This window comes from Tauraco erythrolophus, chromosome 12 (assembly GCF_009769465.1).
Source record: "Tauraco erythrolophus isolate bTauEry1 chromosome 12, bTauEry1.pri, whole genome shotgun sequence".
NCBI classification, from domain to species: domain Eukaryota; kingdom Metazoa; phylum Chordata; class Aves; order Musophagiformes; family Musophagidae; genus Tauraco; species Tauraco erythrolophus.
The window spans coordinates 13,681,890-13,706,330 of NC_141476.1; the positions used below are offsets into that span (position 1 = coordinate 13,681,890).

At 48.3% G+C, this 24,441-nt stretch overlaps 1 protein-coding gene across 1 annotated transcript in view; it reads right to left on the reverse strand.

The window, feature by feature from the left end:
- NCKIPSD (NCK interacting protein with SH3 domain) overlaps positions 1 to 24,441 on the reverse strand; it is a 49,594-nt gene that overhangs the window by 2,172 nt on the left and 22,981 nt on the right. Inside the window, 9 exon segments of the mRNA XM_086618970.1 lie at positions 323 to 415; positions 2,318 to 2,446; positions 3,395 to 3,475; positions 8,885 to 8,983; positions 8,986 to 9,022; positions 10,508 to 10,594; positions 11,772 to 11,942; positions 19,783 to 20,411; positions 22,583 to 22,670. Coding sequence (XP_086475096.1) covers positions 323 to 415; positions 2,318 to 2,446; positions 3,395 to 3,475; positions 8,885 to 8,983; positions 8,986 to 9,022; positions 10,508 to 10,594; positions 11,772 to 11,942; positions 19,783 to 20,411; positions 22,583 to 22,670 — 1,414 coding nt within the window.

The following is a 24,441-nucleotide window of genomic DNA, read 5'->3' on the forward strand; positions in this document are numbered from 1 at the left end:
TTGCCTAGGTTGCAGCCAGCCACAGCACGAGATGGGGCTGATCTGACCCAGAAGTACATGGAAATGGCAGCCTGGACACCTCTGCTCTCTTCCTAGATGCCACCAGCATCACTTTATTCTCTGTGCAGCTCCATCCTCAGCAATGCAGCCTGTCAGCCTCGCAAACTCACCAGGAAGCAGCACGTCCTGCCTGAGGTCGACAGCTCCTCAACTCCCTGCATCCCGACACATCCCACCCCCTCACGAGCACCAGGCTGGCCTCCCTGAGTCACCATCAGCTGCACCCCCTGCCAGGCACTGAATCGTGCCGCAAAACACTCACCTCCCCTGTTCAGGAGCAGCAGCAGCTTTTCTGTGAAAGTCTTGACGTTGGAGTGCTTGCTTATTGTAGTCATGATCACACTGTGTTCTGGAACTAAGGAGAAACCTGCTCAGCACATCCCTTTGTTTCCTGAAGACCACAGTAATAAAAAAAAAAAAAATAGCGGAGGGCTCCTATTTCGCAGCAGTGCTCCAGGGAGCTTTGGGGAACCACAGTCTATCAGGGCTACAGAAAGTTTCAGCCCCATAGAGCAGGTGGGCAGGGAGAGGGAAGGTGAAATAAATCTGGAAACAAGGCATGAAACACTTGGGACTTGGTGCTTTTTATGTGCGTCTGATTCACACCGTGGGCTCCAGTCCTGCCAGCCAAATACTGTGAAATATCTTGCAAAGGCTTTACATTGTCAAATGTTACCTCTGCTCACACCCTCTGGAGCAGGGGCTCCACTTTCTGTTATCTTACTTCATATCAGCAGTGCCTTGCTGGAGTTTATTGCCTTGCAAGCTCTCCTAAGAAGGGATGACCAAGTCCAAGGTGTACTCCAGAAGGGAAAAGTTCTTCCCAGCACTCAGCACCGGGCTATGCAAGGGCAAGGGCTGAAGATGACTTCTAGGAAATGTTCCCCAGCTGCTTCGGGGGCGATTTGTTGTTACTGAAATGCAGTCACCCTAGCAGACCTTATGGATGTGAGTGTGCACGCTCAGAAGCATCCAAACAGCGCAGTGTGGCTATTTCTGTGGCACAGAGTTGAAAACCTTATAATATTTCACAGGCTGTATATGCTTTAGGATCCTTTATATAGAAGGGCATCAATATAATATGCTTTTAGGAGAGTTTTTGAACTAATGCTGCACCACTGAACTGTACAATAGATGAATCTTGCAGATAGAGGGATAAAATTTCAATCCACTAATAAGCAACCTGAACATCATTTAACATGTTCTTAGCATCAGAGAACAAGTCACTGCTCTCGGCTGCACCCCAGGTGGGCAATAAACCCCCAGAAACACACTGCCTGTCATGCATTATTGCCTAATTACTGCAGCCAGGAAGTATATGGGTAAGTGTAGGAAGGGGTAATGAATGAAAGCAGCAGAGACTACACTTAATCAGTCTCTGTGCAATCAACTTTCACATGAAATTAGAAACTTTCACATAAATTTTAATGAAGCGCAACTCAAAATAACAGGTAAATTACTGGACATGTCCTTGCTGCTTTATCCTCCCCTCTCTCCATGAAGCCAAGAATAAAGCCATGAAGCAGAACAAGAGGAAGTATTAGCTAAAGACCATTGGAGCAATAGGAGATTTTGCGTTAAGAAGTGGCCTGCCTTAGCAGGACCTGGAACTATGCTTCAATCTAACAATAGGCTTCAAAACCTTCAAGCAGTGAGAGGGTAAATGCCCTTCTCTAGGGACCAGATGTGTTGTCTGTTCTCATGGAGCTCAGCAGGGGAGAGAGGACAGAGAGCGAGGGCAATCAGGAGATAGAGCAGCTCAAGCCAGCATTGAAGAGCCTGGCCCCAACACACAGGCATCGAATGAGCTTCAAGAGGTACAGATGGGGGAGCAGAAGGTTTGTCAAGACCTACAGAAGGCAGAGGACTTTCTTTGTGGACTGGTACCAAGAAATGTCCACTGAAGCATTTTCTCTCCCAAATTTGCTATGCCTATGAGTGAATCCCACTCATGCTCTGCAAGCGCAGCCCAGCAACTGCTTTGATCCACGCAGTGTGGAAGCTCAGAGAGAAATCTGCTAGGCTTGACTGAGCTGCTGTGCCCCAGGGATCAGTTGGTTGGACATGGGTTCTCAGACTGTTTTTTTTTCTCTGGGGTTTTGCACAATACTTAAGCACGGTGTATTGTCAGAGGCTGAGGGAGCTGGAGAGGTTATCGCAGCACCATGAAGACCCAGTGAGATTCTCCCTCCTCATTCTTCATGCCCTCACTCCAGATCACTGAAACCCTGCCCAGGAAGAGCAGCACCAAACTGACCTGGAATGTGGAGATTGAAGGCCAGAAGGACGTTGACAAATAAGTCAGGCAGCTGGTCAGTGGTGTCCGAGGGCAGCCCGTCCTCAATTACATCCAGCAGGAACTGCACAAACTGAGAGTTGAGATGTTCTGCGCAAGGAGAAAGGCATTTACAGCACAGTGAAAATAAACCGAGCAACAAGGGACCATGCAAGCCACTGTTCTGTGCTTTCACATTTAAAAACCATTAGTGGAGGGCCAGTGTCAGGTTCCAGCGAACCAACCACCCTGCAATTGGACTAGACAGACTACTGAAGCGTCTTTGTGTGAGAGAAGTGGCTCAGAACTATCCACAGTGCATGGGAACACTGAAAGTTGGTCCCTCACTGGCAATTTTTTGGAGCAAGTAAAACACCAAATCCTGCTCTAGCTGTTGTTGCAGCATCACTGCCGCCAATGAAGGCTTCAGGTAGGAAGAGATCTGTATTCTTGACCAGTGGTTTAATCCATCTATTAAAAAAAAGTAATCATCCAGATCATTAGTAATAACCCATTTTTCAGTTTAGCTATTAGGAAAGCTCAGGAGCTCATGCAAATAAGTCCACCTGCAGGAAACAATTGCCAGGGTTACACAAGGAGAGAAAAGCAGGAGGTGTGGAGGCTCATTCCACAGTCTCTACTGCGCCAGCTTAAATAAAGCTGACAGCTTTCCTGGGCGTTCATGGAGTGATCTGGGCTCAGCCTTGTCACCAGACAATATCTCTGAGGCAAGTAAGAGGTGCGTGCTTTCACACAGGGCAGAGGCAAAACAAAATGCTGCTTAGTCACAGTGATGGGCAAATCCACCTCTTCTGCAGCATGGCATCAGTCCTCCACTGCTCTAACCCAGATTTGTGCTGTGCTCTCCGGAAACCTGCCATCTCAGCCCAGTATTACAGCAGACCCTACTCTTGCCCTGCTCATGCTGGGCTTTCCTCCAGCTGTCCCTGCCTTGGCCACCAGGAAAGGTCCCTTCCCCGCGTCTGCTGGCGCACCCCAGATGTCCCATCATCAGCTCTGCTGTCCCACCAAGCCATAAGCATAATAACCTGCTCTTACCATAGTGATGATATGGCAGGGGCTCCCCCATGGAGAACATCATTGCCAGCACCAGTGCAGAGTAGCACATCTTTTGATGATCTGCAAGATAAAAGCCCTGCCATTAGTTCTTCTGAGGATGCGAAACACCATTCCCCAGCTGCAGCTGGGAAGTCACACGTTTAATATGGACATTTAGCACTGATTAGACTGCTCCTCGTTCCTGTATTTACGGAGCTATAAGGGTGTTTTTCCCCGTTTAAGCACACCACACGCCTTCTGTGCCACGTGTTTCCAAAGCAATTTAAAATAATCACAACAAGAATTCTCTATTTTTTTCCCTTCCACTTAAGAGGATCTGAGCAAACTTGATCTGAATAATTAAAAACCTCCCCTGCACAGTCCCAGGACACATCCCATAGTTATGTAATTACTGAACCCAGAAAAGCATCCATCTGGCCACCTTGAAATACTGCCTGTTCCAACCAACACCACCCCCGGACAGCTATGCTGCTTGTTACCATCTCTGCACTGCTCTACTTCACTACCTCAGCTCTGCCTAGAGGTACGAAGGGTCTCTGGGGAGGCCGGATCACTGCTCAGGACTTGGGCTGTGCATCTGTCCACCTCCCAGGCCACATGTGTCTCCAGCATTAATACGACCAGCAGCCCTTAGTCTAACACAATTTTCGCTGGCAGCAGCTATATGTGAACGCTCCAGAGCCACAGCCAGTGCCTTTCCTGAATTTTAATTAATGGATACACCTCAATAGATTTTGCAGAAGAAAAAAAACAGAGTCATGGACTAGGATCTCTGTCATCATCAAATGTAGCCTACATCCAGTTCAGCAAGTCTGAAGACGACAGGAAAAGGAGTATTATTTTTATAAAGTAGGTTACCACACATACTGGCTAAATAAAGTTCAGCTACATCTGCCAGAAAGAGCCTAAGGGCACTTGTTAGAAGGAAACTGAAGGTGCATTTATTAAAAACTGACCAAAACTACTTTTCATTAGAGGAGAAAAAAGTCCTTTCAATGTATGATGCTTCTCCCAACAGTACTGCTTCCTTGCACGATATGTGCTGCTTCCAGTATCCTCTCCAAACCCTTAACGACATTTCACTTCTCTATGTGTAAATCGGTCCATCTTTAAGTGCCTGCACCCTGCAGTTTGGTTTGGCTGTGCAGGCGGATGCCTCACTGTCACTGCAGACTCCTGGACTTGGCCAAACGACTTGCAACAGTTGGCAGCTCTCAGATTTACTGTTAGCACGGGGGAAAAAACGCTAGCGAATCATTCCAGCCTTGTGCCCCTGGAAAGTCAGTTCTGTGAGCAAAACCTGCATAAATAAAGAACGTGCAGGCTTTGTCAGAGCTCCACAAGATGCCCGAGTTCTCAAATAGCAAATAATTCGAGTAAAAATAGATCATTTGGGGCTTAACCAGAGATACTACAGCATTAATGAGATTAACAGTTCGTAGGAGAGCACTCTAGACCATGTGGCAGCAAAGGAAAGCTGGAAACTGTTTTACTCTTGGTAAATGGAGAGGAAGGATATTCAATGAGTTAAATATAATTCATACTTATATAAGCAGCTCTTGGTTATAAGGTGTCAGTGATGCCAAAGCTCACTGTAGCAGAAAAAGAACCTCCAACTGTTCACCACACGATTTCTTCATTCTTTCCTGCACAGCTCCAGGAGTTGGTTATCAGAGGCAGGACACTGCAGTAGACAGACATAGGGATCTGCTGTTCCCATGTTCCTAGTAAGGCTTTCATCACATTTTCGCATCACTTTAGGAGCAATGAAATAATGATCTAAGAAGCAGAAGCCAGTGATAAACATGTGGTTGTAGCAATACGGAGGAAGAGATTAGAGATGGGAGGAAGGAGGGTAGTTTTAAACGTCCTTGGCCCATCTGCCATGAACTGATGTCCATTCATCTCAGTTGACAGCAGACTCCACTACTAGGTGGCAAATCTTGTCATATTTCCCTAAAGATGCCAAATCAAAGGATGGTGAAAACAGTCAGAAAGCTGAACTCGGGGCAAATCCAGATTAACCCAGTGCAGTCACTCAGCACAGACTCTACAAGTTTTTGGAGTGTCCCAGCTGCAGCAAAACTCATCCAAGACTCACCATGCTGAAGAACAGAGTAACTGGAGTAACTGCCAGTCAAAGCACAGCTTTTTTTTTTTTTTTTTTTGTCTTCCAGAGCAGCACCAGTGGCTGCCAAGAAAGTAAACAGCACTAACACAGGTCTCTTGAAGCAGAGGGACTCTGCTGACGACAGACGGATAAGCATCACTCAAGTGGCCATGAAGGGCAAGAGAGATGTGGTTGTTTGCTCACCAGCCTGCATTTCCGAAGTCTGCTGAGGTACTGGTATAAGGTATGAAAAGTATTCTCAGAGGCCTTCAAAGACTTTGCTTCCAACCTCTAAAAACACAGCAGTGCAAAATCCAGGCACTGGGAGCAGACATAACTCTCTACAACTGAAGTGAAAAGAGCCCAAGAGCTGACTTGCACGTACATTGAGCTGCAACAAGGGAGAAAGTCACAATTACAGACTGGATTATCCCCGTCTGTTTTCTTTGGAATTGTTCTGGCTAATTCTGCCTCGCTGTGGCTTATTATAAGCTCTTCTAACACTGATAGATGTGCAGGCCAGCCGCAGCAGAGGGAAGTGGCTGTCCAGAAGCAATAAGACCCAAGCATCTGGCAGCAGAACTGGCCAGCAGCCAACACGCCTGCATCAACCCCAGGGTGAAGTGCCTTCTCATCAAAGGCACCCAGCATCCGCACACAGAGCTGCTGCCTCGGCTGCTCTTCACTAACAAGCCAGGAGGGATCCCACCGAGCTGCTGCAGCCAATTCAACACTCCCCAGTTGCTTAATGCTGGCACCGCTTGCTCTGGTCCCTGCCATCCGCAGAAGGGATTAGCTATTCCATAGTATGTCACGGATCAGCTGCTATTCCCCAGTTTTTAGTACCAAAATAAGCTCAAGTCATTCTGGGATTCAAGGTTGTGTTTTCACACAAGGTACCACTTGCCGTTGGCTGGCAGGACATGGAGCAATAGCACCAGAATGGCAGGAGGGAACTACTAATGCCCAAAAACACCTCTGAAGGACATATACTTTGGGTCAAGGATGGTTACTTCTCTGTAGCCCTGCTGCGAAGGCCGAGAGGACTGGAGACCGCACAGACAACATCTGCACAAGCGCCTGCGTAAGCTTAGCACAAGGAAGGCAGCAATGGGATCAGGACACTGATTTAGGACGCTCCTGTAACCAAAAGCGGTCTGTCAGCAAAGGAAGAGCAGCTTTTCGCCCTTCGACTGTACCACCTATGTATTACAGCAAGAAAGGAAAAAGCCCCTCACCTTGAGATGAAGCTAGGGAAAGACGAGATGCTGCAGAGCTGCAGGTTGGCAGTGTGGGAGACATAACAGAGCCACTTTTCACCCACTTCCACTGCCACACTTTTTAGGTCTCCAGAGCAGAGCTAACTCTTGCTGGAAGATAGGCTTGCTTCAACTAGAAGTACTACGTGGAGATCAGCAAAGGTGTGTGGAAGTCACCTAGGTCAGAGCTCAACACTCCATCATATGAAGAGGCTGATTTAGCTGTGCTGTCTGGGATGACGCAGCCCCTGGCCAAACGTCCTAGACAGCAACTCTGTGACCAGGCGAGGAGTAACAAGGGTGACCAGCCTGCCCTGTCTGCACGAAAGCAGCTCGGGGTAACAGAGCAGGAGATTGAAGCGTGTTTGGGCATAGTGCAAACATGCTCACCTGGATACAATCTTTATGAATTAGTGATGGATGCATGATAAAGTTTAATGCATGATAAAGTTTATTTTTAGCACCATAAAATCAGGAGTAATGTTGCCACAGAAGCACAGTCATAGTCCCATAACCAAGTTTATTTGCTTCTTGGGCAGTAAAACCTCAGCCTAGAGAAGCAGCTTCTTATGCATAACCAGATAAAACACCAACAGTGTGATAAGTTCACTGCATAGAACTGATAAGCAATGGTAGCACAAAGAGAAAGCGTAGCCAACACAGGTGTAATGATCTCAGCCCTGCACCACACCACCACTGCTTTGCCCTGCCCTGAGTTTAAACACTATTTCTCAGACACTGCCCACCTTTGGAATGCCTGCATTTCAAAGCAAAGACAAGTGCAAAGCCTTCTGCAACAGGCTTGATTCCAGATACCAGATTAGTCCTGCTAGTCCCATCCATGCAATCTGGTTGGGGGGATGCTGGAGACAGAGACACGTATTGTGCACGTCCAAGGTGGTCATCTTGGACATTTACTTGGCCCACATGAAATGGATGTGACAGTCCCTGATCTGCACAGACTTGTCAATCCCTACACAGTCTCATCATCCACTTATACTTCTTCACAGCTCCATGACACCCACAGCAAACCAACAGGCTACAGGCTGCAATCAGGACAGCAAGGCTCCAAACACTGAGGCTCTTCTGATTTGATCCACATGGTCACTCAACAGCCATTTTAACTGTGGGTCATGATTAGCACAAACCAATAGATTTTCAATATCCCTTTAAGGGAAAAAGTAGTATATGCCTCTGCCAACACTGGTGGCCTACAGGCTGACTTCAAAATAGGGAGCAAAGCTTGTGACTGCCCAGGGCCAGGCATGTGTGGGGAGCTGGAAGGTAACATCAGAGGAGTATTACTACGTGTTCACCTTGCTCTTAGCATCTTCCTCAGCATCTCCTGGCTGCTGGGAGATGAAGGACACTGGGCTAAGCAGCTCTGAGGGACAACGCTAGCAAAATCTGACCATACCATTACCGCTGAGCTTTTGAGCACGTGTAGCTCAAAGGGCAGGAAGGATGTTCCTGTTAATAGCAGGGACAGGCCATCCTAACAAAGGGAGCAGGAGCATGAAGTAGAAGAAACATGAGGGCAAAGCCTGGGTATGGAAAGCAAAGAGCTGAGGAAAGCAGGGCTGCAGCACTATCCTGCAGAGGATCAGGATGGCAACTTTATTAACAGCACTACCTTCTCCCTCGGTACAGTGGTGGAGAGAAGGTCCTTTCCTTTAACCAGCACGCATCTCATTCACCAGCAAGAAATACCACAAAGATCTGATGTAGAGTGCTGAGAAAAACTGTCTATAAGAAGCTGCAGAGATCTTCCTTGAGATCTGCAGGTGTTTCTTGCCAGCATCATGAAACACCACTGGAATAGCTCAAAACGTGCTTTAAGACAACTACAAGAAGTGATGCAGATTGTTAATGGCATGATCAAGAGCTAGAGGGCCTTGAACCATCGGACTGAAACAGGGCCTTCTGTGCGTTCCTCACTTACAGCTGTAATAACCTGAGTAACTTTAAAAACAGACACCATTCTCCCCACAGCACTGGGCACGTAGAGCAGTCAGGCAATGAGGGGCCATCAGTGCTGCTGTAAATCATCTAATGGAAAGATACGTTCCTGGGGACCTGGGTACAGCACCTCTGGCTCACCTTGTGTGTGAGTCTGCATGTCCCGGGCCAGCTCCATCGGCAGCACAGAGTTTACAAGCGTTGAGATGACTGCAGCATCCAAGTTGCACATGGCTCCAAGCACTTCAACAGCAGCAGCCGTAAGGGCACCCTGTGCTCCTGCAAAAACAATCTATTAGATGAAATGATGTCCCAGATGAGAGCTCACTCTAAAGGCAGAGACATAATTGGCTAGAAGTTCCCACTGTTGGGAAGCCACAGACCCTCCCAGGGTGACAGTAAACCCAGCAGCTCTACTAGCTTTTAACAACAGCATGGGAATCATTTTACAATAATGTTCACAACTGGGCTGGCTACAGGTTGTTGGCACGTGCGGTGAGAGGGCAGGCAGCAGCCCAGAGCTCAGATCTGAAATGCCCCACTTCATCCAGTAAATGGGATAAAAATCAACAACCTATCCCCATCCCCAGCAAACAGATTTAATTTGCTGGCTAGCCAGCAAATCCAGAATTAGGATTCTCTGAGCACAAGGAGGTTCTGCGAATGCTGCTCTAAAGGTTTCCTGACAACATAGTATCTGCAAACTCTCTTCAGCATGTCATGGTTAACAAACAGGATGGGAGTAAGTAGCTCCTCCACTGTGAAGCTGTCAGGTTTGTGCTGGAAGCAGAGGGTATAACCAGAAAGTTTTGGGACATGCAGGGACTTCAGCAAAGAGGTGACGCTCAACCTGCAGCTCCCACACAGAAGCTCTGGTGCTGGGGTAACCTTCATACTCCAGCTGCAGCCAACAACTCCAGGGTTCAGATAATAGAAGCGAGCCAAGCCCTGGCACGGGGCATGACAGCAGCCAGGACAGGAGACCCAACTGCTCTCCACCTGGTCAAGTTTCCTTGAAATGCTGGTCAGAGGAGAGCAGGCAGTGAAAGCCAGCATGCCCCGCTGCGCCCAGCCTGCCGTCACACTGCTCTCAGATATGCTACAGTCCCCTGATACTGAGCTCTGGGTTCAGACACAGAAGTGCCAGATGAAAGTTAAATGCCAAAAGGCTTCATGTGCTGTAGCTGGGGACTTAGGGAGAAGATGGGGACAAGTTTCTAATCCCTCAAAGTCCTACAACAGCACATTCCAGGAAGGAGATGGGCTAAGCAACATCACATAGGCGTTGAAGGCAAAACTTCCATTTCTTCCTCTGAATACTGATTTCCTTCCTCACTCCCAAGGCTTCTACTCACAACCTACTTTCCTAAGCAAAGTATTTACTAATGCACAGGAGTGCATCAATTAAAAGAGGAGCAGTCACAGCCTCCCAGCTTTCCCAAGGCATCCTCAGAAATCTTTCCTCTAGATATTACTGATGCTTCTTCCGTCCCTCAATAGAGCTAATAAAAGCAGCAAGCTTTACCCTTCACAGTGCTGGCTACCCCTTGGAAGGCTATAGCATCCTCTGCTCTTCCATACAACTTGCATGCACAGCATAGACATCAGCCAGCACACAAAAAGGACGTGCTGCAACTCCATCTAGTTCACAGAACTACCCCATCCAGGGGGAACATCTTACATATATTCATCATAGCAACCTTGCTTTTTCACATCTTCGTGGAAATCTCCAAAAGAGGTATTTGATGCATTCTGCCACCTTACCATCTGATAATATGCCACAAGGGACAGGACAGATTCAAACTCATTCTTCTTGCACATTTTCTTGCAAACTTCTGGGTCTGCATCTGTCTGGAAGCAGGAATGAACAGGTCAGCCCAGTGGCACACCAAAGCAGCAAGGTGCCTGCTGTAGGGGCTTTGAGGGAGACCAGTTGCCATCAGATCTCAGTAGCCCCAGCCCAACCATCTCACAAAGACTCTGAAGGCAGAGCACAAAAACAGCTCAAGAACTGCCACCCCGCAGACTCTGCAAAATGAATTTTTGAGAAATGTCTCTGCCATACAGCATGTCTTGAGCTGAAAACACCTAAAAAACCCATGACCTGAGCAGCACCTTGACGAGCGCATCATGCAGTTACACAGGGCAGCTCCAGCACCCTTTCCATCCCGAGAAGCATTGTACGTCTCCTCTCACCCCTAAATTACGAGGAAATTGTTGCACAAAATCCCCCTCTGCCTTGCCCTGCCAGCCCACAGAGAGGTGGCACAGGCTGTGTGCTGAGTGACAAAGACACTGGTATTTATTACCCAAAAAAGGTGTCTGTTCTGCTTCTGTCAGAACTGGAGAGGAATACAAAATAGGTGCCAGAGCAAAAGCCACACCAGCACCCGTAGCACTGAGTGGCAGCTCCCATATCATCACACTCCCCGTACACAGATGGGCTTGTACGTGCTAGCGACAGCATTGGGATGGTATTTCCCGCTGCTTCTCACCATGGGGATGTCCCTATCCTGTATGCACAGATGTGGTGAGATACTTCATACTTTCTCACAAAAATAGCTTTAAAGCTCACTTTCAAGGCAACCAAAAAATTTTCTTCACATTTAATGGGTCTCACCCCACAGGTACTTCCAGCCACAGAGGATGCTTTAAAGGCAAGAAACTTTAAATGGGCCTAGGAGTGCAACAACCCTCACAGCAGACTTCTAGGTTTTCTGTGAGAGGTTAGGGTTTTTTTGGAGGTGAGGGTTTATATTCTCCTGTGATAGGTAAATACCACTGCTACCATGAAGAACAGCTCTAAGTCTTTTCAGAACAGCTTTGTAAGGTGGAGTGGAAGGCAGCTCAAAAGCGCTGCAGACCCCATGCAGAAGGACAGGGCTTTACATCGACAGTAAGGGATGCACAAGAAACCTGTGCCCTCTGAAACAGCAGATCTCATGGTAACACAGGGGTGAAGGAGGTCAGAAAAAAGGAACCTCACTGGGACTGTCTGCTCTGCCTATAAAGAGAGAAACATGCTCACCAGGATGCGAAGCAGCTCCTCCAGGTAGCAGCAGATGACGTTCTCATCCTCGTAGAGCGCCCAGCTGCGCTGCTGAGCATCGTCCTTGTGCCTGGCCAGATCCGCGAAGATCACCTCCAGCCGCTGCTCGTCATGGCAGATCTGTCCCGAGGGCAGCCCCGTGCTCAGATTCTGCACAATAGCAAAACCACTGGTTAGTGGGGTCCTGACAGCTGACTGTTGTTTGGGTGCCTGTTTCCTCTCATCTTTGTCTCGGGACTGGCGGCTGACCTCATTCAGTCAAGAGCTGGCAGCAAAAAGACAGCAAGTTTAAGACATGTTATTTCAGCTCTCATACTTTTGGAGCCTCTACCTGCCTCTTTTCCTTGCACAGCTAATGTAGTGAATGAACGAAGATAGGTGCCAGGACTGGTGCACGGTCAAAAAGACTTTAAATTCAAGCTGCCACCACCCTGCTGGAATGTTAGCTGTCTTCTGAGGATGTTGAAGAACCCGAGAAACCTCGCTCGAACAAAGCTACACCCTGTTTTTCTTACTGCTTTTAGTAACCTAAGGCTGATCCAGGCAAATCAACGTTCCTGAAGCCGTAGGAATTTGTACCTGAGTCTCTCTAATTCCCTTAATTGTAGCCTCTTAGCACACGTGCACACTACAAATTTCCTCACCTCCCTTCGCAGCAAACCAGAGGGTGTTTGCAGAACACCACGGGCTGCCTGCCTGCCCCGGGGAGGGCAAATGGTGTGGTAAGGGGAACATCCATTTCCTATAAGAGAGGAACTTAAAGCAAGAAGCCAATTCAGATGACCACAGCCCACTGCACATTTCGTAGCACTTAAACAAAAACCCAAACTGCTTGGCCAAAGTACTACGCTCAGTGCCAGCTAAACCCTCATTCTCCCTTCCCAGAGAGCAGCCAAACAACGCTCCATCTTTCACAAAAGCAGTCAAGCGCATGCCAAGAGTGTGGGGCAACCCAACCTCACTGAACCTGCAGGTACTCTATTACCCACCCATGAAACAAATAGAACACTGGTTTCCTTCTAGGTGCGGGCATCAGGCAGGTGTTCAGAAGCCGTTCAGAGGACATGCTGTAGACTCTGAAAATCATCCTGAAAATGTGGAAAGCCAAATCAGCCTGGCACAGGCCAGTACCACTGCCAGGCAGCAGCTGAGCACAGCTCCAAGCTCACTCCCAGTAAAGCAGATGTGTCCTGGACACCAAACCACCATGCTGCACAACTGCCTCCAGGAAGGAGAAGTTCCCTTCATTGCCCCTTTTCTCTAGCCTGAAAGTAACAGCTCTTCCTTGCGTCCTTGACTCAGGAGCAAACAATGACATGGTACTCTACATGCCAGCTGCTCAGTACTAGGTCTGCCATCTTCTCCAGCAAGGACAGGAACCAATTTGTCTTGGGCTGCGTTGGTTCAGCTTTCTTCCAAACAGCAGAGCTCAACCACCATTCACAGCAGCTCTGAAGCTTGTAGCTACGACGCAGGCTAACTCAGCAAATCGTTCTGCACATGCTCCTTTTCTCAAATTGCTGTCAACTGCATGCCCACTTCCACCAACGTACATAACCCTTGCTACGAAGGCTTCACTCTTCAGTTGTCTTTCCTACATGTTTATTCTCCTTTGAAAAAGAGAGGGAAGTAGTCAGGCAGCAGTTAACCTGCCCCAACAGCTGCTGTGGTCTGTGATTTAGGATAATCCGCTAGGACCTCAGTATATGATATGAAGTACCTGGTTTCCTGAGATCAGGGCAAGAAACGGGGAACCAGCACATGGAACCAGGCTGATTACAGGTGATGAGCCCAGGCACCATGAAGAGACATAAGGACTAATTTCCAGAAGAACTTAAATTAGATACACAAGTGTGTGGCAGCAGCAACAACAAGCAGCAGGAGATCAGCAAGGTGAAAGAGAACAAAGCTGAGAAATTCAAACAACAGGGAAAACCCACTCACTGAGACCAAGCCCTTAACAATTTTTGGACGAAGCTGTCTTGCAGCGCTCAGTGACAAGCCACGATCATTCAGTGTGAAAAGGCCTTTACCACTACCAGCCAGAACACCCTGCTACTGCACAGAGTCTTCTCCTCCTGGAAACCTAAGAGTCCTGGACTTCCACCAGGCCAGCTGTGTGGCCAGGGCAATGGGCCTGTAAGCAGATCTTCACGTTACAAGCGGAGCGGAATGGTTGTGTATGGAGACATGAGCCCACGTTTCACATCAGTGGCCACACACACTGCCGCGCACCCGCACCACGAGCACCCGAAGCTGCCGAGAGCAGGACCAATGCCCTCCCCGCACGTCTTCAACCCTCCAGCCCTTCCTGGGAAAACCACTGCCAGTTTAACAGTAACGTCTTGTCTGCGCTATGAGAGACTGAATTGCTAGTAATTTGCTCTGGGGTATTCGGGGTGTGAACTACTTAGGGCTTCTTCAATTATGTAATAGAAAAATATTCTTGTTGTAGCTGCTCATTACATAAACTTAGTCAGGTAATGAAGGAAGGAGCGTGCTGGTTTAAGACAAGCACCTGCACGCTCTTAAAATTTTGGGAAACTGTGGATGGTCAAGCAGAAAACCAGGTAACCAGCTCTGAGAGGATGGCAGCTTTCAGGAGCTGAGCACAAGCCCAGGAAAATGTCCCACTGAATGGTGATTTATCACATTAGTGAAGAGACTCGCTTGGTCTCGTCATCTCCTCCTCTCTAGGAGGACCTACAACACTGCCGCATCACCTGCCTGTCCTCACGTGTCCCAGCTGCTTGAGAGAGGGTTCTCCATTTACGTACCTCACTTGCATCCTCCTCACCAGTGCAGTGCAGGGCTGATCCTACCTCAGTCCGCTGCTGGGACACAGAATAGTTTGGGTTGGAAGGGATCTTAAAGATCATCTAGTTAAGTCATTTTTTCAGATGAGCATTTGAACGAGTACTCGTTTTAATGATCACTCTATTTAGCCTCTTATCACTAATCTGCTTCCTCCAGTCCTTCATCTGCAGCCCTTACGACTCCACTGAGCATCAGGCTCCTAATGGACTTGGATGAGATCAATCCATTAACAAGCTCTTCAATCCAACCAGCGTAACCACACTGCGCACCGTCTCAATGCACTCTCAGCACCATTCTCAGCCCTCCCACCACCAAGGTCAGGTCTCTGCTTATTAAACATCTTGGCAGCTACTTCAGTCTGCAGCCTCATCATATGGTCGTTTCCAGGAATCTGCGGGAGAGTCCATAAGCAGGAGGATGTTTTGGTATTTCTAACAACGCCACTTGGCATTATCTTGCTGCTTCAAATAGTTCCCTCCCTCCAGCCCAGCAGAATAAACTGCTGCTGGGATTCTGTTCCTCCTGAGCAGCCCAAAAATATTTTGGGAACCTCATCACACCAGCACTGCTCGGAGATGGTCACGTCTGCCATGCAAACCCAGCCACTGTCCTGCCAAGCTCTTCCTCCCATTTCTTTCTCATCCCCTTCCCACACCTCCCTCCCTACGACCATGTCAGCAAGCATGGTAGATCACTAGTGCTGTAGGTATGCACATCTACCAGCAGTTTCCCTTCAGATGAGCCCAGATTTGCCATGAGTAAGCCATATAGCAGCTTTTCTTTTTACACATATTTCAGAGGGACTGCTCTGGGCATTCCCCCCTCCTCTGGGCAGCAAACCATTCCCACTACAGCACCATCTATAAAAACCACGTGGCTAACACGCTCCCGAGGCACAGACTGCCAGGCTCCTTGGTAGCTGCTAAACCAGAAGAAACACGGTGCAAGAGTGACGCCTGACTCCAGCTGAGTCAAGCTCTCCCGGACAGCCCCGTCACAGGGCAGGCTGGCTCTGCAGGGAGGCAATGCCTGCCGTGCACAGACCCGCGGGGTGTCACGGGGAGAGCGCAGTCCTTGGCTTTCAACCACCATGCCAGCTGTGCTTCAGGCAGGTCTCTGCAGCCTTCGCTTTTCAGGTGTCCCGGCCATCTGCAGCCCAACGCACGTTTGCTCCACAGACGTACTTGGCAGTGGCTCTCTCTGGATGAGCGTGGCCCATCTACGGCTGAACTGAGACGGCTGCGTGTGAAGGCTCTGGCACAGACCTTCATAAAGGTCCTCTAGCAATTAGCGAGTCGAAGACTTGCCTAAGCACTAATGCATTCCTCCCCCTCTCCATGTTCACGTTTCTTACAGTATTTCACTAAGGAGGAGCCCTGCGTAGGCATGATAACAGCCCAGCCAAAGGAGTCAGCCTTGAAAGCACTCACCCTGCTGACCTTCCCATTGTCCCAGGAGAGCAGAGGGACAAAGGTCCCGCAGGGAAAAGCTGAGCCCCAGAGCAGCATTTGTGTCTTGTCAAAAGCAATTCTCTTTTAAGCAAAGCTGAATCATCGAATGACTGGGAACTGCACATGACAGGCAACCCATGTGGGTTCAGGGGAAGGAGAGGGAGCTCGGCCACATTAGCCATGAGGTTTGTTAGGGCTTGTTGGGGATAACAGGTAGCCACCAGGCACTGGTGATGGGCAGCTGGGAGGAGGTCACAGCCCAGCACTACAGGAAACCCCCTCCCCCCCCTCCAAAAACACATGACCTCCCACAGCAGCTTCCTAACTTGTTCCTCCATTTCTGACACATCCAAGAACTACTCAACCCCAGCCAGCAGCCTGGGCTGATCTATAAGGTCAAACTGGATTATAGACCTTTGTCAGCAGTTTTCAAGCTTAAATTTAAGGCAATTAGAGATGGGTCTGAGTCATAAGTAGATCACAGCAATGCTAATTTAATAAAAAGTAGATAAGTGATTTCTAAGCGCCCCCTCTGAAAGGGTAGCTAACTTGTGTATTAGACGATTTGCTAGTTTAATAAATTCTCAAATCGACCTTCCTAGACAAGATGGCTACAGTACTACCCCTCCCTCTCAGACAGAAGATAATTCAGCAGGACTGAAGGCAATAGCATATCACCAATACATATTAAGCCAAGTAATTCTCTAGATGCTTGAAAACCAGACAGCATCTATATTATCTTTAGTTATGTCCAAATTTCAAACGAGTTCCCCTGAAAGCCAGCTCCAGTTTAAACAGTCACTGCAGCAATGCTTTTCAAAAGAGCTTTCGTTCCCTTCATGCTTCTTGCCCAGTCACCATGCCACTCATCAGGAACCAGCTCAAGGACAAGAAGAGGGGCCATTTCCAAGGCCAGGCCAAATCCTGACATAGGGAAACCAATTTAGCATGTTTGCTCCTGCAGATCAGGAGTCCCCAAGTAGTATGGTACCTCTGAAGCATCCTTCCTAAGGCATGAGCACCTCAGCACTCTTTGTCTTTGTTGTTCCCCCAGCGTAGCCTTATGTTACCTCTCTAAAAGCAGGAGCATGACGCTGTCCCAGCAGAAGGGTCTTTTGTTCTCTTGAAAACGTGCCTGGGCAGACTCGACAGTGGAGGAGCAGCAAGGTAAACACAAGGGAAATGCCACTGTAATTCAACTTTCAGAAAGCACTGAGGATAGGGGCGAGGTAATGGATTCTGGAATTGATTTTGTAAACCAGTGATCTGACTTCAAATTAAGACTGGAACAGGAATAGAAAGGATATAACTAATTAAAGAATGTGATACAAAAGGTGGAAGCAGATATGATATCTAGTACAAGCAGATCAAATCTTCAAATCAAAGCTGATCTCTCGCTGTGTTTTAGGGGGTGGAAGAAAAACCTTGAAAAATATGCAAAAGAACAATCAACCACATATTTGCATGGACTGGAGTACAGAGGGATTTCAGAAGTCAAAAATTAAAGGGAAAAAAAAAAAGCCCTTGACCTACAATTGATGAATCAGCAACAATTCTTCATGGAAACCCCTGAGATAGTGGAACGATTTGGTATAACAAACAACACAAAGTCAACGATAATAATTTGTACCATTAAACTACACTAGTGAAGCCACGGCAGTACAGCCACCCCACAACTACACGTGACTGCCGTTTTAACTGTTACAGCTGGTCTCCCACACCAGGTGAACAAACTCATCTGGGACCAGACACCCATATATCAGCAGAGAGCTACATCTCCTGCATGGGACATTCAGGAAAAAGCACACCACAACCCCAATGTCTGCACCCAAGCACTGTGCAAGCCTTCCAGGCTTTCTTCCTGAAAGCAGTACCACTCGAGATAGTTAAAACGAGGTATTACGAGATGGGACAGGACCACTTTCTGTGTCTCTATACAGTACCAGGCATTTTTAAGTCCCGCAGATGTCCTAGATGACAGATACCGTATCAGTTATGGGTAGATCCATACTCGCCCCTGCAGCAGCATCAGAATTTCTTCCTGTCTTTTTTAGGCTGGTCTGCAGCAAGGACCATGAAACTGAGGTTTTCAAATCCCCTCTGCAGAAAGCTGGCACTAAATGATTTTTGTGGAATTAAGCTTATTGTACCCTGAGAACAGGTATTAAAGATAAAAATAATGTTTGAATCTTGTCCAAGGTCCAAATAACAGAAAACTGAACTTCTTAGTGTGTGAGTCAGAGCCAGAATGTTTGCTTGAAACGGCTAAATTTTTTTTCTGAATCTAGATCGCACATTGACAGGGTACTGTTATTGAGTAGGAAGCAATTAACCGTTGGGTTACGGCCACAAACTGAGACTTGATGATTGCTTATAGGACCCTCTATTCAGTGCAGGCAGTTAACCAGATTATGATTTGATCTAAAATTTGAATGCCATTAGTTTTCCATATTCAAATGCCTCGGAACAGTTCATTATAATCTTGCCTTTAGCAATGGAACTCCAATCTTAGATGTTTATATGAAATGTGCTCCTCGGGGCTGTATTTAGCAAGTGGGAGCTGAAATTTATTATCCCTCCAACTAAAGTGGAGGGCTGCCCAGGTGCACTTCACCATTTTGATGAAGGCTGCAAGAAGCGTCCTTTATTGCCCTCCTTGCGTGCCTGCAGCAGAGGAAAGAGAAATATACGATCGCTTTGGCATAAGGTTTATTTAGAATAAGCTCAAGATAATGCTCTTCTTCCAGTGGCTGAAAAAGTACTCTCCCATGGTCTTTAAAAGAGAGCAGGGCTAAGGTGCATGTTATGGAATAATAAGAGAGGTTTGCATCTACGGAAAACTAGTTTTCATTGCTCGGATGAAAGACCAGGCCAGACATATAGAAGCTTTGAGTGCTCCATCATCAAAAGTCACAAGAATCAGTGCAGATTTATAGCATGCATAAGCATGCTGAGCCTATGCAGAGTATATGCAGCACTATAGAAGAAAACAAGTTTATACAATGTATTATTTATAAAAGGTTTCTATACAGAAGCACTTACTGTGAAGGCTCTGTTTTCCTCAGCTTCTATTTGTCACATTCACTATAGAAAATACCGTGTTAAAAAGTCACTATTCGTTTCTTTCTCTAATTTCATGTTGCCCCAATAGTTCTCCATAAGCCTTCACAGCCATGGTCAACAACTCACGTCAGAGCTTTCTCAGTGTGGCTCAAGTCCCTCTGAATCCATTCCCACCACTGCTTTGCCATCAGTGCTGTCCCTGAGACCTGTAAGGTTGTCACCTCCCACCTGATGTGCTCGTGTGGTTCAATTCACTGCCATCCATCCTGCCACCCTCTCCCCAAACCTCAATCTCATCTAAGATACCCACTCTGTCACCACAGCCCACCAGTGCTTCCCAGCACCAAGAGCCCTCTCAGCTGGTTTTACTGCTCCCTCCTAGCTCCAAACTCAAGGTTAGGCCATACATCTGCAGCTTATTTGGGGAAAAAATCTCATCTATTTTCCACTTCCCTGCTACCAGTACTCAAACCGGATTTAAACCGTTGGTCCCCTTGGCTAGACATTTACCCCCATCTAGCACCTCTCCCCTTTCCTTTAGGATCTCACTGCACTCCTCCTCCCAAAAGTTAGGAGAGCTCATTGAGCTCCTAACACCTTCTGCCTGATGCTAGGAGGTGGTCTGCAGCAGCCCTCCAGCCCAGCCCCACACACGTTACCTTACTTTCCACCACGGAGATGAGAATCTGCTCCATGATGCTGCTAGTTGCTGGAATGGAGGTCTGGATGTGGCCGATGACCACGCCGATGGCCACACGGGACAGCTCATAGCTGAGGTGGGTGTTCCTGCGCACCAGCTCAATCAGTTCGGCACCTATTGTCTTGGGCACGGATGCTGTCAGACCACTGGGTTCTGCTGGCACCGGCTCCACTGCAGCCGCCTTCTTATCCTCCAGGCAGAGGGAGCTGAAGGCATCCAGGCTTGCAGGGGCAGCCGGGGCAGCTTTCTTCACCTGAGAAGTCTTCTCCCCATCCACAGTGTGGGACCTCTGGGTCCCCCCTTCAGCTGGCGGTGCTGGGGCAGCCCTCTTGGTCTGGGGAGATTTGCTGGCCCCATCCTTTGGGGAAGTCCCGTAGCGGGAGTGAGTCACGGAGCCGGTGTCCAAATTGCGTGTTATCGTAGTATGGACACTCCGGCTTGGGACAGGGGGTGGGGTGTTGGCAGGACTGGAGGTGGCTGTCGGAAGAGCAGTCTCTGACGCAGAAGAAGTGGTGTACAAGGTATCCAGGGATGTCGTGCTTATAGAGGAGGCACTAGAAGCTGACCCAGGGATAATTTCAACAGCGTCTGAAAGGGAACAATTAAAAATGCCTTAGCAACAGCATCAAAGGAAAAAAGAAAAAAAAAATATAAATTGCTACAGCACAGTCCATTAAAAGGCTCATTGTGCATGCGACCAGAGCAGTTTAACTCCTCTTCCTGCCTCACTTATCTCAAAGCAAAATTGTACCAGTTCTCTCTGGAGCATTCCCGCACAATCACCTCTTTAGAAAGGGGAAAACTACTCTATTGAGATGAATACCCTTCAAAGGGCTTAGTGTTTTACGAAGGGGAAGAGAGGGAGGGAGAGACAGGACTAAGGGACAGAAAAGTCTTCTCCCCCTGGCTTAGCGAGGGCCTTTTTCTGCATTCAGGATCTAAGCTCTCACTTTTGAATGATGGTGCCTGAGAACCACAAGACACCAAAGGCTTCACACGCCAACCCACGCCTCCCTCTTGGACAAACCTCACTGACTGCACACCACAGTTAGCACCGACGGTGAAGGAAACATTTGGCTGACAACACCTCTAGTCTCTCCCTTTCAGCACCCTCCAACATTTGATCACGAGCCCTGCTAGCATATACCGCTTTCACAAGCCTTCACGTTATCTGCTCTACGGTATTTCTCCCCCTGCCTCTAGTTTTGACTAGCTCTAACAGTGGCAGCTGTCCCACCTTCCAAGGAAAAAAATCCACTACAAGCAAAGAGATGTCAAGATTTTTCTTTCCTTTAATCTGTTCTAACACATATTTTTGTAACCTTATCCATTTGTTTCTACAGGGCAGAAACATATCCAAGCCCTTCCCTGGCTGTGAAAACAGTCACTTGGGCAAACACTGGGCTACCTTCACCCAGTGCCTCATGAAAGCAGCTGATGTTAGTGCTGGAAGAGGCGCAGGGCACCTCATTGGGAGCCCAGCTCTCGGGGAGAACAGTTTCCCTCACACCAAGGAAGACCAATGGGACAGGCACGTGGAATGCTTTTGCTGCACCTCGGCAGGCAACCCCAACCCTTCCTGCCTCGTTGGTCCTGGGAGCCCTCTACTACTCCATCCACCACTCCACCCCAAGGCGAGCACAAGCTAGGCAGAAGAACAGGACCCATCCACTCACAGGGGCTCAGCATCCCTGGTTTTCCCTCCTCCTCTTCAAAGAGCATTCACAAGTCATAGCTCCCATCATGTTTCATCAAATCAAGATAACAAGTTGAAAGAAACTGACCTTTGCGAATTCCCACTACCACAGTGAAAAATGGCTCAATACCATTACAATAAGCTGGTGACAGCCTCAACTTTCAATTAACTACCTGCAAGTCAACAGCTCTGCCCTGCTCCTCACCAGAGGACACAAGGGGCTTGAAAAGGGCTGTGTCACTAACGACATGACTGTTGCAGCACAGGAGAGCACTGGGGCAAGCCAACAGCAACTCGGCAGGACAACCACTGCCTCTGCCAGCCCATTCGCACTGAAGATGGAGAAGGTCCTGCCTTGGCCCCATGGTTCTGCTCTGCTCTGAAGTGCTCATGACCAGCAGCTCCCCTGCCTGTGGGCAGCACATACACGGCTGTGCCCCTGGTATTATTTCCGCTCCTTACAGACACCAGCCACCAATTTTATGGAACTCTCATCCAAGCACTGTACAAAGAAAGTGCCCAGGAGACTGGAAACCAAAAGCAGACTGGCCTTGTCCTAAAACCGCTACCAGGGAGCTCCCCCTGGTGAAATACTGCACTCTGCACTGCCAGGGAAAACACTGCCTTGCTGGGGGATGGTCATGGTGTCTGTGGGAGAAAAACACCCACAGGCATCTGAAATCACCAAGGTTGTGTGCTGGCCAGACTAGCCATGTGAGCAGGCAGAGTTTGCTCCTTGGAAAGCACATTTCACAGGGCTACCAGCACTGGAGAACCAGGAGGATGCTGTAGCTGGCATCCACCCGCAGCTGTCAGGCTGCCCAGGTCCTCCCATATGAGAGGACATGAGGGAGCACTGGCCACCAGCTAGCATTAAAACCTATGGGAATTTAGGGAGGCGGGGAGGGGGAGAGAGAGGAAAAAAGGATATAAAAATTCATAGGAATTTAGGATATATATAATGATGGCCTTCTAAGCACAAAGCAAAAGCGTCCAAGCATCGTGACTTGTATTGCCCAGTGTCCATTTCATGCCCAAGATCTGGAAAGCAGTTTGTCCTTACTTTTAATGGGAGCGGCAATCTGTGCGTTCTTGCGTTTCTCTGGAGGTGGGGGGGTGACAGGGGCAGCACGCCGGGGCTGTGGTGGGATCTATAAGGAAAGATTTCAGAGCAATCAAAGGAGGTTGACAATAAGACATCTCTGTTATGAAACCCCTCTTTCTCGCGTGCGTGTGTAGATTTGTCCTTACATCCCTCTCATCATTCAGGGAAGTTTTCTCAGGAGGACACATATTAATAGGCGGCTTCCTAGAAGAACAAAGCAGGACTCAAGCCTGCTTCATCCCCTCCCTGTGACAGGCAAAGCAGCCCTTGTCTAATTGCTGTGTTCAGCATGCACACAGCACACACATCGCGTAGACCTGTCAAGCACTTACTCCTCCTTTATTCCAAATGCAATCCCACACACTCACCATGGCTCCACATTACTCTCAATAGCTCCACAGAGGCTGGAAACAGAGCGCATATTTAGACACTCTTCTGGAGAGATCCATTACATCAGCTACAAATACCCTTGCAGAAAGACAAAGCCAAGGACTGGAGACATGTAAATGCCTTTTCCATGCTTTCAGAGCTATTTCTGCTCATGCAGGGAGAAAAACAGGGCTAGACCCTCTGTGCAATGCTATGCTACCTATAGCAAGACCCATTGGGAAAAGCTTTTGCCAGGGAGTTGCATTAACTCTCTTCATCCGGGGTTCCTCCTGGAAGTCTCCTCTGCCAGGAACACTGAGCCAGCAGCGCACAAGCCCCAGACCCAGATTTCTACACTCATCTTTTCTTGTCAGATCCGAACACAATGACCACCAACATCATTGTCACCCAGAATTACTCCAGTGAGGTGTAACCTCGTGGTAAACCTCTCATCAGTAGGACACTGCTGAGCACAGCAGCCAAGCTAGGTAGGGGCACATTGCATCAATACTCTAATCCTTACATCCCAGCGGCTCAGGGCCAGGAAGCTCGATTCGGGGTCTCTCAGGACTCCTGTGGTTCAGAGCCTGCTGCCTGAAACATGCCTTTGTTTTTATGGGATATTGCAATTGCTGCCTGCAGCAAAACTGCCCAGGGCAGCATGGGAAGGGAAAGGAGGTGATGGCCTGAATGTCTCAGGTAGCCCAGACTGAAGCCAGCTGAAATCTATGGTGATGTTCAGGCCACCACACTGTGCCAATTTTCCAGGTTTGTTTAGCCCTGGAAGAGTTTTTTTGTGACCTGTTGGTGCTGAACAGCCCCTCAACGCAGCACAGGGCAAAAAGCAATGCCAGGCCCTGCAGCGAAAAACTGAGACAGGCACCTGAAAGGTCTCTCTCTTAAATAGCTCAGAACGGAGAATGAAAGATGTACTTGCTTTCCCTCGATCCAGGAAGGGCAGAAACCTCCTCCGAAATGAGAACAAAGATATTCCTGGAGATAAGACACCTTCAGGAACCACTTTAAATCTTCAAGACTCGATGCCAAAAGCTGACAATACGGTGCTCACAGCCCATCTCTGGAGCTCACCAGACAAATGAAGACACAGCAGTTTGCACAGCTTACAAAGACTTTCAAAAAGGGATCTCTTGCTCCCTTTCTCCCACCTAACATATCCAGCCTTTCACTATGTCACATAACAAGTCACTTCTTTACAAGCACCTTTAGCTGATGGATTAGAACAAGATAGTGCCACAGACTCCCAGCCTGAGGTCTTCTGCTCCTGTCAATCCATCCCACATTGTTCTCTGGGTAAAGCGCTATATGATACTTGCATACAGCTTCAAAAATGATCCATGTCGGTCCAAAAAGAGACTGCACAGCTGAGAGAGGGCAAACAGATCAGGAGGGGTCTCTGCATCGCATGGTTGGAAGGCTGCTGGTCCCAA